The following is an 11,797-nucleotide window of genomic DNA, read 5'->3' on the forward strand; positions in this document are numbered from 1 at the left end:
CCCTCTTTTTTTCCTCAGTTTTCTCTGATTCCCAAACCTAGATAACTCTTAGTGCCTCCTTTTCTTTTTTTTTTTCTTCTTTTTTTTTTTTCCTGGCAAAAGAAAAACCAAGACCCAAACATTTAACTTTCCAAAGCAGCACCATGTTTTACTCTGAATTGCAGCTGTAAATCTTGCCAGAATTACTGCTTAAGGTCACTTTGCTGGCAAAGTTTTATGAGCAACAGCAAAGGCATTTGGGTTGCTTCTCTGCAGTCTTTGCTTAAATTCAGCTCCTGCTTGGAAAATGGTTTAATGCAACTGGTTCGAGGCTATTTGGTGTGTTTGCTTTTATTGAACTTCCAGACTGAGCAGAAGCTGATGGCATAAGTTACAATGAAATCTTTCTTTTCAATTAAATCTTTCTTTTCAGTAGTCAGTGAGTAAATGTGGTTTTTGAGCCCCTACTGTTATTCCACGGAATACACTGTAAACTGCACCTTAATTTTGTATGAAAGCTCTTTTTATCTGCAGAGAGGGATTGCGGCTAGTGTTCCAAGAAGTCAGCGTTTAAATGAGAAACTCAGCAGACTTGGCTGTAAAAACAAAAAAAAAGAAACCTTTTCTTCTCTGTCTGATATGGATTAAGAGAAGTTGAAGGTACAAGCTGCGCTTCGTCACTATCCAGAATTGAGCAAAAGCTGGTGCTGAAGGGAGGAGAGGAGGGAGTTGATGAATATTAGCAGAAGCTCATTTTACATCCCAAGAACAACTGCCCTTCGAGTTTCCCGATAAATAACATCACTCGGTTGCTTTAGCTGGTTGTTTCAGTATCTCTACTCTTGAGCATCTTGATTCATGAAAGAAATTAAATAATTTCTGAAAAACATTCTGGCCTGCCTCCTCACTCCTAGCCAAGATATTCTGGCTTTGTAGGTAGATATGAAATGCTGTTCCTGTAAGACACATTTCAGTCTCATTTCAGCCCTTATTTATGCAATTTGTTGTATGAGAGTGGATTCCTGTACGCATAAAAACAATATTCAATGCTCGTTTTGATCCCAAGATGCCCATCTGTGTACATAACTTGTTACAAGATTTAGTCCAAAATGTTCTTTATCCCAGATATATGGCAAAAACAGTGTTAGCAAAGGTGTGCACCTTTAGAGATTTATTGGCGCTTGCTAACTGTTACAACTGCTGTATGGTTTTGCTGTTTGTGAATAATACATTCCTACTGCCCACAAAAATCTTTTTATGTTGCAAGCGGAAATGAAAAATCTTCTTATAGATGTGCTTGAATACCAATACTGGGCTTTGCTGCTTGGTAGGTGGCATACCGTGTTTAAAGATCTAGGAATTGGCGTCCCATGAATTAATGTCTCCACCAGACAAATACTTTCCTGGCAATGCAGTTGCACTATACCAGGCTGAAAGTCATAGTCTGTTACAATTACTGGTTAATTTGGGGAAGAATCTGGGTTTTTTTCCTTTTTTGCCTTGTAGAGTGCTGCACAAAAGGGATTCCGCTGAGCTGAGTGGGTGTGCTCAGGAGGCTGTTTACATTTCTTGATATTAGCCTTTGAAATGATAATTAAATATCATTGGCAAAAATAAACCTCAAATCTATTTATATTTTGCACGACGACTTTCATCAGCTGCCAGGTAATGATGGGGGGATGTGCTCTGTGGAGGAGGACCTGGCTGTGGTTTGGAAGGCTTTGACAGGAATAGGACACTTCCAGGGGTGATTTTTGTTCCGTCCTGGTTTGATATAGTTTAAAAAAAATTTTTTTCCAAGGTGTGCTTTGCCATCCACACCAGGTCCTTTGGGATCCACAGGCCTTGTGAGCTGGCTGAGTAAGAGTCAACAGCACAGTGTTTTGGCAGAAGGTAGCTAAGGAAGTATCTGGTTCACAGAAGAAGTCCAGTAAGGCTGGACTCTGCTGTCCAAGCTCAATGGGATTGAAGCATGGTCGTCTGACAGTGTCAGTTTTGAGCTATTAATTCACCTCTTTGCTGAAAAATTGTCACTCTTACAGCAGAGCAGTTCAGGGACAGCAAGGACGTGCGGCTTGGGGTGACTTTGTCCTAAACTCTTGCGGATCAGTGTGGGAAAGCACATCCATCAGAGCTCCCAGTAGAGAAGAGGTTTCCTCTGCAAGAGCATTTACCCCTTGCTGTGGTGCTGCAGAAGTGAGTGATGTTGGAGATTGGTCCTTTTTTTTCCTGTTGCCAGTGCTAAGATTCGGGGGAGTGTGAGGCTAATCCGTCAAGTTAAAGAATTTTAGAAATTTTGAGGGAAGGGATTGCATCTCTCCTTTTCTTGGCCTTTTGGGATTCTTGTTTTGAGGTTTGCGTTGTGAAATGGTCAATGATAAAAACTTCCTGCTGAGTTTCTCACCTGTAACTGTATGTCTCTGGCCACCAGAATAAATTGAGACTGGCCAGATTTCTTAGCTGATCAGTCCCACTATGCCAGTGATTTTATGTAGTAAATATTACCTGGGCAAAACCAAGAAGTAGGGTTGCGTTCTATCATTAAAATCAGAGAAACTTTTTCATAAAGCAAAACCTTTCAAGTCATTTTCATCTTTTGTGCTTGCACTTTCTTAACTTTGAAGAACAAGATGACCAGCAGTTGCCTTGGGGAAAGCCCCAAGAAATGATTTCTTAAATGCGTCATTTCATAATGTGAGCTATTTCTAATTTATGTATTTATGCATATTTCACAGCACATTTGGGTTAGCTTATGCTATCCTTCTAGACATGCATATCATGACTTTAATATATATATAATGATTGATATATATATATCACTTTATGTATGTATAACACTGCTGGGGGTCACAAAAGCTATACAGGTGTCTTTATCAACATTCTTCAGAGCTGAATAAATTTGTTAACATTTCTTCAAAATCCCTCCTGCCAAAACAGTCTAACCATATAATTATCAAATCCCCTTCACAGAATGTCAGAACAGAACTGTGATTCTCAAAACATTCTGGTTTAACAAGTTAGGACATTGTTAGACTTCTGCTGTCTTTTACTCTGTTAACACATTTCTTCTCCTGTTGCAAAAATAAATAATTTTTTCTTCTGTTGTAACAATCTGTCAAGTTCCCAAACAGGGAGTCCTTTCAAGAACACGGTTCCTTTTTTCTGACACTGCTACAGTACCAGCATCTTTAGGTGGTCAGCAGCTCCAGAAGCAGGAACTTTAAGAAGGACATCAAATACTGTAAGAAGTGACATATCAGACACTGGCAAAACTGTCACCCAGGCAGATGTAAGATTGATGTCCACATCCAATTATCTACACGTAAAAGTAAGACCATTCGATAAATGAAGGCTTTCCCTGAATTTGCAACATTGCAGCCCTTCTTTGCAATAAACTATTGTAGGATTTTAAACATAAGCAAAATATTATTGCATTAAGAATAATGGGAACTCACAAAAATGAGTTTATAGTGAAAAGCGCCAAATGCTGATGGAGCATTGTTACATGAGGGAAAGCAAAAAATTGCACCTCCTGTGTGAAGTCAGGAAGAAAAAAGGGGAGACAGGAGGAGGATGAAACACCTTCTACTGATTCAGGAGGAGATGATGAGCAAAGCTGTTACTTTTGCTAAACTTTTCATACAAACTCCTAGACAAGCATAATTTTTTTTCAGTATTTTAATACTTAGATTGCAATATAGGTAAAATTTTCATCTCTTTCCTCCCCCAAATGACCCCAGGAAAATATGATGCTTCCTTCTCTTGGCTTACTAAGGTGAAAGGAGATTGCTTCAGTGGGTGTCCAAATGTGTCTTTGAATGGGGCTTCTGTACTGTGGAATTTTATGCCAGTCCTGTTTAACCTTTTCAGCAAGGTCATCTTCCAGAAACTGGAATGTACATTAACGGAGTAAGTCCACGTTCAGAAGGTGTTACAGCACATTTAGTTCACGGCCAAAAAACTACGTAGTAGAAGTTTTGTGAAGAAGGCAGTATTGTTTTGGGGTTCTGTCCACTAAAACATATTTTGGCCTTAAAATCCAATGTATTTAGTATTTTTTATGGTTGGTTTAAAGCTGTGGCTTTGAAGAAGACTGATTTCGTTTGATGGAGTACTCAAGTATTTTGTGCTACAAACATTGCTGCAGGCTTGAAGCATGGTATAAACATTGTCTTCACAGGTGTCCTGGGGCTTCTCATCGAAGGGTTGCTCTGGAGAGAAGGAAAACGAGCAAGCTGCAAGCAGAAGCAGAGGGCGAGAGCAGTCCCGGTGGGCCAGAGCAGCCTAGCAGTTTATCTCCAGATGCAGATCAGGGAATAGTGCCAGCCGAGCAGAGCTTCACCTCGCCCGCCCTTCCTGTGTGGACAGATGAGCCCGGCATCGACAATCCACCTATTGAGGAGAACACAGTAGCAGACAGTATGTCAGCACTTATCTTCTCGAGTCTCTTTTATCAGATGTGGAAACATTTGTGGTGTCAGAGCTTGTCTCTAACCAACCGTGAATGCGCATCTTCATCTTCTGCTCTTTTCTTTTGCAATTCCTGGAGAAATATTAGTGGGGTTTGGTTATGTGCAAGTATACAACTGGGATAAGGTCACAGTTAGGAAGGAAAGAAATATCTCGGAGTGTGTGCCAGATACCATTGTTGAGTGTGTTGTATCATCATTTATCATATCATGGTGCAGTAGTTCATGTTAATCTACTAGTAGCACTGGCCTCACAGCGAGTCAGAAGGAGTGTATTTTCTGTAAAATTACAAAAGTTGTTTTCTAAGATGAGATTTCTTTTCCCCTCTTCCCCCGACCCGGATCAGCAGCCTTCCCACACACGGAGTGCTGTCCTGCTCGAGCGAAAAGGCAGCTGAGTAACTCCTGCATCCATCTGCACCGAATGAGCAGTAACGTCTCTAGCATCTGGGATTTTAGAGAGGAAGCGCTGGGCCTTGCCACAGAGGAAGGTGGTCCTGTCCGCTTCCTTCTCCTCTGTATTTGCCATCCTTTAGCATCCCCCTTTTTCCTCTTCAGTTGTCTCCATGTTTGCTTCGGAAATGGGCTCCTTCTCTTGACCCGGTAACTCAATAGCAGCTCCTAGTGCAGGTGTGAGACCAGCTGACGAAGAGGCATGACCAAGTCATGCACCACGGGGTAACCCCTAAAACACATTTTTATCATCATCACCCAATGTGAATACACAGGTGACCCAATTGGAAATGCAGTGTATGAAATTTATTATAAAGGACAGGATCCAAAGGGTTCAGAATATCCTTTTCCAATCCAAATGACCCCATTTCAGGAAGCATGGATGCTACTAAGTTGTTAGAGAGCTGTTTCTAATGAGCTAGGTGTTCCAACAAGTAGTGGAACTAATCCAATTGCACTTGTTTAGTTTGTTGTTAAACCGTTGTCGTGTGGCCTGTCTACATTGTCCTTTGGCGATTTGCTTTATTGAAAGTGAATGAGGTATAAAGGATATTAATCATCTTTCTTTTTAAAAATAATTGGCAGCAAATCAACAGCCACCTGCCTTGCCTGAAGGAGAGATCACTACTATTGAAATTCATCGGTCCAATCCTTATATCGAATTAGGAATTAGCATAGTGGGTGGCAATGAAACGCCTTTGATCAACATTGTCATTCAAGAGGTTTATCGAGATGGGATCATTGCCAGAGATGGAAGACTTCTTGCTGGAGACCAAATCCTTCAAGTATGGAACCTAATTACATATTCTGTCTGCTTGCTTTCCGTTCACTCCTTGCAGAACTGCCTGTTAAATGAGATAGGAGATTTTCCTTGTCAGACTATGTTGTGTAAATGTTAGCTTTGCAATTATCAGTTGGAAGGCAAATTAATATTCAGAGCAGAGCCTGTTGTTCTAGCACTTTTGGCTATCATGCTTTATGTTGTTTGTCGGACTAGTCCCTGGAATTATTTTTCCTCCTTAGCATCTCTTATCAATGTTTAAAATATGAGTTTATTTTGCTGTTTTTAAATATTGTGGGACTTGGTCTTTATTTCAACTTTATGCATGCTTTCCGAAGGAACCCAAGGTTACTTCTGGTTAACAAGTTGGCATAATTTTTCCTATGTAAAAAGCAATTTGTGGATTGTAAGGCTGACTTCATCTAAACTGTTATTTTAATCTGGCTTCATTGTTACCTTCCAGTAGCCTAGGCAGTTGACCTGCATCTTTCAGTATGTGTAAATGAGTCAGTGATATTCTTCACTGGCATGATTTGAAGCAAGGTGCTTTAAATATTTTTCAAAAAAAGTCAACAAACAATTAAAATTTGTTGGTTAGGATAGAGTGTGTTTTTGTTACAGTTTTGAGTAATCAGCCACAGGCAGTGTAAAAAGATCAAATTCTATTAATTTTGGAGTTTTAATTTTGTATTAGGGGAAGGGCTTGTTAAGGACCCTTAAGGATGGCACTAACAGAGTTCTATATAAACAAGACAGTCCTCCAGCTTTTTTCTATTTTTAATCATTCCACCTGAAACAAATACATTACCATCATTTCAAAATTACTTCAGTAACAATGTTTGCTTTTGATCTGATAGCCTAAGATCCGTCCAAAATTAGTATCAGCCTTTTTCATTTCACTTTTTTGAAATCAAGCCGATAGAAGTAGCTTAAATACTGTAGTTACCCTTGGAATGAAATTAGTTTGCACTTCAGAAAATAAAGTCCCTTTTGAGAAACGTGCCTTTTTCCTCTCTTGGAGCATTAGCGTAGTGGCTGGCCAAGAAAGTAACCCAAGAGGTTTCCAAAATGTTGCCTTTTAACAAGCAGTTGCAGACACTGATTGAATGCTGCCTAATTTATTTCAATACTCAAGGGCTCTCCTTGGTTGCCAGAATTAGGGAGCTTGAGCTCCAGTGAAGCTTTGGAAATCCTTGCTGTTTGGGCAGGTGTCAATTATAGTTTCCAAAGCCGTAAGTGGCAACAGATTGACTATAAATAGGATTTATAAGCTGCAGTGAGTCTTCCCTATCAGCGTGCTGGTACTGGGGCTGTCAGATGCTAGGGGGGTGTCCATCAGAGTCCTTCTGTCATGCCGAGGGAGAGGTACAGGAGGTAAAAGCCAAACTTTTTGGAAGATACAATATCTTTATTGCTTTGAATTTACCTGTGCGGGTGCTGAGCTGTTGTATTAAAATGACCAGGCTCGGTCTCCGCCGGCTGTAATTAAGTGCAAAGTTAGATGCAGCTCAGCGTGCAGACTTCAGTCGGATGTTTCTGAAAATGTTTTCAAAGGCTTTTATGAGCAGTAAAGGACTAAAAGAAAGCCAGAAGGGGCTGCGAGATGAAACTCAGCATTTTCTTGCCCAGTCAAACAAGAAGTATTACCCTTTCAAGATCTGAGGGAACAGCATTTAGTAACAGCTACATAAAAGCATATGTTGTCTGCAAGGTATATATAGGTACCTAACATTTTCAAAGTGCTCTATAAATTGTTCCTTTTTTGAGCTGGACTGTGACTGTAATTCATGTAAAACATCCTAATGAGAATCTCTTTCCCCAAGAAATGCTAAGGCTGTTTTATTCTGAAATTGTGAACTGCCTTGTAGAAAGAAGAATTACATTTTGTTGCATATATTCTTCTGTGCCCTTTGAATGCTTCCGTATTTTATGTATTTACTTTAGCTAGCGACAGCTAAAAATAAAACTAGATTTAGTTTAAGGGCTCTGACGGATGAGCCCTACTGGGTTTTGCTGGTAGCAGCTCTAAATGTTATTTCTCCTAGCTATGCCTCCTTTCTCTATGCCCGAGGTTACATCCTGTCTCGGGGCAGTAGCAGACCAAGACATGGCCGTGGTTCAGTGTCTGAGCTTGCGGTGCTGCCTGGAGAGGCGGCTTTGTGCTGGGCATTGGGCTGGAGGATGGAGGTGGCTCAGGGAGGGCTACCTCCCGCTTCGCAGCTGGAGCAGCAGCCTCTCGCAGGGGTAGGGTACCGGTGGGTACGGCTACCCCTTCACTGTGCTGAAACCACCATGGCCAAATTGTTTGGCATTGACCTCTCGGAGCCCCTCAACTCGGAGGTGTGATGTAAATGTGGTGGCTGTCGTACATAGATTTCTTTCTCTTCCTATTTTTTTTAAGTGTTAATATTGCTATTAGATGGTGGGAAGCTGCAAGTTTATATTTTTACTTACTTAGGTTGCAGTGGGGACCATTAAAAGGCTTAGGTAAAGCAGGTCAGTATAGTCCATTTGGTGTTAGTTTCTATCTGCTGAAATTATGGGACAGAGGTTCCTCCATTAGGGCACAATAGTACATGCTAAGGATGAAGTTTTAGTGTTAACTTCGAACCCCTTCTTACAGAACAAGGCAAATACAGCTTTTGTGCTGGTTTGTGTGGTGCTCCTGTTTTCTACCAAATCTCATTGCACTGCCAATTTTTATCTTAACTTTATAGTGCAAGAAATGACTGAAGATTACTAATCTTTGTATCACTGGGCCACATAACAAAGACAATTCTTGTTTATAGGGGGAAAGTTTAATCTGTTCTTCATTTACAACTGAATTTTGAGTGATATAGGTTTTTCAGTCTGAAACTCTGACCTAGCTGCAGTCGGTGGAAAATCTCCTAAGTTCATGCTAAAACTTGAGGATTAGGACAACCACCTTTTTCTACTGTCTTAATGAACAAATTTCATTATTCTGGATTTCAAGCGTTTTTTTCACCTCATAGAAGTACTGCATATTGTTAGACATAAGCTTTCCTCAGAGATTTGGATGTATTCTTTTTATAGCTATTATTTTATAGTTTTAAGCGATGCTGGGCTTGACACTGAAAGCATATGCAAAGTTCTTGTCCTGGAGAACAAACAATGTAAAGATCTAAGGAAGACAAGTGTAGGAGACCAGGAGAACAAAAACCCTGGACTATGATGACAGAGGGTGTTCACTGTTAGAGAGATGTTGTCATCTTTGTGGGAAAAGGCCTCAAGTTGCACCAGGGGAGGTTTAGATTGGATATTAGGAAAGATTTCTTCACCCAGAAGGGTTGTCAAGCATTGGAGCAGGCTGCCCAGGGAAGTGGTTGAGTCACCATCCCAGAGGTATTCAAAAGATGTGTAGATGGGGTGCTTAGGGACATGGTTTAGTGGTGGACTTGGCAGTGCTAGGTTAACGTTGGGCTCGATGATCTTAAGGGTCTTTTCCAACCTAAAAATAGGTTTGTAGATTGAGCAGCCAAAGTGGGTTTGCAGGAGAGGATGGAAAGACGAGAGAGGAAGCCTGGTAGGGTCAGATACGTAGGTTGCTCCAAGGTTGGTTTTGCAGTGAGCACTGAATTTAGTTTGGAAAGGACTTTATTTCCATAACCAGGAACAATTAAACACATGAAAATATCATTCTGATTTTGTTGTTCTTGTTGTTGTTTTGCAGGTCAATAGCTTTGACATAAGCAATGTGTCTCACAACCACGCTCGAGCTGTGCTTTCCCAGCCTTGCTCGGTGCTGCACCTTACCGTGCTGAGAGAGAGGCGGGGGGGGGGGGGGGGGGGCCCACACAGGGGGGTTTGGCAGTCGCACACACAACCATGCCGACACCACCAGCTCCTTGCGGGAAGACAGCTTTCAAGTGACGCTGCATAAACGCGACTCCAGCGAGCAGCTTGGCATTAAACTTGTACGCAGAACAGACGAGCCAGGAGTTTTCATTCTCGACCTTTTGGAAGGAGGGTTGGCTGCTCAAGACGGCAGGCTCTGCAGCAACGACCGTGTACTTGCAATCAATGGACATGACTTGAAGCACGGGACACCCGAGCTTGCTGCTCAGGTTATACAGGTAATTTGCATTCCCTACCTGAGTCCTTAGCTCAGCTTTATTTCTTGGGCGAAGCCTGTGGTAGAGTCTGTCCTGGACAGAACAGCGTGTGTAACGCCTAAAAGCCTGCAGCGATGCGATTTACTGTGATTTATGTTCTGGAAATAATAGTGCAAAACACGGTCTGCTTTGGCACCTAGCTGATGAACTTCACCTCCTCAGAAGTGAAAAGTGCATTAGTCTTCCCTGGCATACAGCCTGAAGGTTAGAAGACTGCTCGTGTGAGCAAGGAGAGTATCATGTAGCCTATTGCTTAGCAGAAAAAAAATGAGGATTATTATTATATTTATATATGTACTGTAGTTTTAATCTCTCAGTAAGCTATATAAAAGTGGGCTTTGTTTTGTATTGATTTGCCTGTGCATGGAATCAGGGTTAAAACAGAAAAGTGATTTGTCAGTCTTCGTAGAGGCAACAGGTAGCAGCTGGGAAGAAAAAGAATAGGTCTTCCATGAGTCCCGTGCAGTAAAACTCATTTTCTGAGTGTTCAGGAAAGAGCTATTCCAAACGACCGGTTCTGCTCTGGACACAAATATTACCCAAGGCTTGATGCAGTCTGACATATGACCCTTCCCTGTTCCCACAGAAAAACCTTTGCTCCGTGCCTTTCTCCCAGTCCATAAGGAAAAGGCTGCAGCACGTGCTGCTTCCTGCTGACTGAATGTTGGTGAAAATTGCTCTTTTTTTAGGAAAGTTGGAATAGACCAGTAGTAGGTTCTTGCAGTCTAGCGCAGTCATCTTTCCTTAAGCCAGCACCACATAGAGAGCTGTGATACAAATGACTAGTAAACATTTGTTTCAGGTATCATTTTTAGAGCTTTCATGGCAGTTAAAGGAAAATAACAATGATCTTGGGAATTGTAATTTCAGTTTCCCAGTTTTTTGATACAGTGAAGTGGTCAGAATTTTACACTGCGTAACTTTTATCTATTGAGGTGTATTTTTGCGGCAATAGAAAGAGTTGATGTTTCATTTAACATCTGGTATCCGAGTTTCCTGATATTCCCCAAACTCCAGAATTTGATGGTCTGCTCATATATACCATCTTTCTTGGGAGTCTCTTTGGGAAATACCAGAGATGTTCAGAGCTTTTGGCCAAAATCTGCAGACCCTGGAGCCATCACGTGGGCATTTCTTTCTTTTATTGCTACCTGTTGCAGAAGTTTGCGGAGACTGCAAATGGAATTGGGTGATTTTTAATGTTTGAAGCTTCATAACACAAAGTGAGAAACAGTCCTTTTGGCAAAGGATTTGCAGCTGATACGGTTTTAACACCAGGGGAAAAGCAGGAGTGTTAATATCACCTCTGTTCTGGGGGGAACTGCAGCAAGAAGCAAGTAAGGGACTGTGCAGTCTAAGAAGTTTGTGGCACCCCCAGGAATGGGAAAACAAATTCTGCTGTCGTCTTGTTTCAAAAATCATGTGTTTTCCTCCCCCTCTGCTAATAATCAATATCCTATCAACTTCATTACTTTGTTTTATATATTCGGCAGGCTAGTGGGGAGAGAGTGAATTTGATCATCTCTAGACCCCTGAAGTCACAGACGGTCAGTATTATCCGAGACACGGGGACTCACAACAGCAACTCACACCAACACCAGTCCCAGCAGCTGTTTCACAGCAGACCCAACTCACATAAGGTTGGTGTTCCTCTTTCTAAGAGATATAAATACAGTTTTAGTCTTGTGATGGTCTAAGTGTGTAGCAAGGTGTCCTGGTTTCGACTGGGATAGAGTTAATTTTCTTCCTAGTAGCTGGTACAGTGCTGTGTTTTGGATTTAGGATGAGAATAATGTTGATAACACACCGATGTTTTAGTTGTTGCTAAGTAGTGCTTACACTAAGTCAAGGACTTTTCAGCTTCCTATGCTCTGCCAGTGAGAAGCTGGGAGGGGGCACAGCCAGGACAGCTGACCCAAACTGGCCAAAGGGATGTTCCATACCATATGATGTCACGCTCAGTATATAAACTGGGGGGAGCT

At 41.5% G+C, this 11,797-nt stretch overlaps 1 protein-coding gene across 1 annotated transcript in view; it reads left to right on the top strand.

Moving 5' to 3' along the window:
- Positions 1-11,797, top strand: part of LNX2 (ligand of numb-protein X 2) — a 57,977-nt gene that overhangs the window by 35,003 nt on the left and 11,177 nt on the right. The window contains exons 7-11 of the mRNA XM_019474863.1: positions 4,160-4,398; positions 5,487-5,686; positions 9,374-9,475; positions 9,507-9,776; positions 11,309-11,455. Coding sequence (XP_019330408.1) covers positions 4,160-4,398; positions 5,487-5,686; positions 9,374-9,475; positions 9,507-9,776; positions 11,309-11,455 — 958 coding nt within the window. The remainder of the gene's footprint in view (positions 1-4,159; positions 4,399-5,486; positions 5,687-9,373; positions 9,476-9,506; positions 9,777-11,308; positions 11,456-11,797) is intronic.

Source organism: Aptenodytes forsteri, unplaced genomic scaffold (genome assembly GCF_000699145.1).
Source record: "Aptenodytes forsteri isolate BGI_AS27 unplaced genomic scaffold, ASM69914v1 Scaffold155, whole genome shotgun sequence".
Taxonomy (NCBI): domain Eukaryota; kingdom Metazoa; phylum Chordata; class Aves; order Sphenisciformes; family Spheniscidae; genus Aptenodytes; species Aptenodytes forsteri.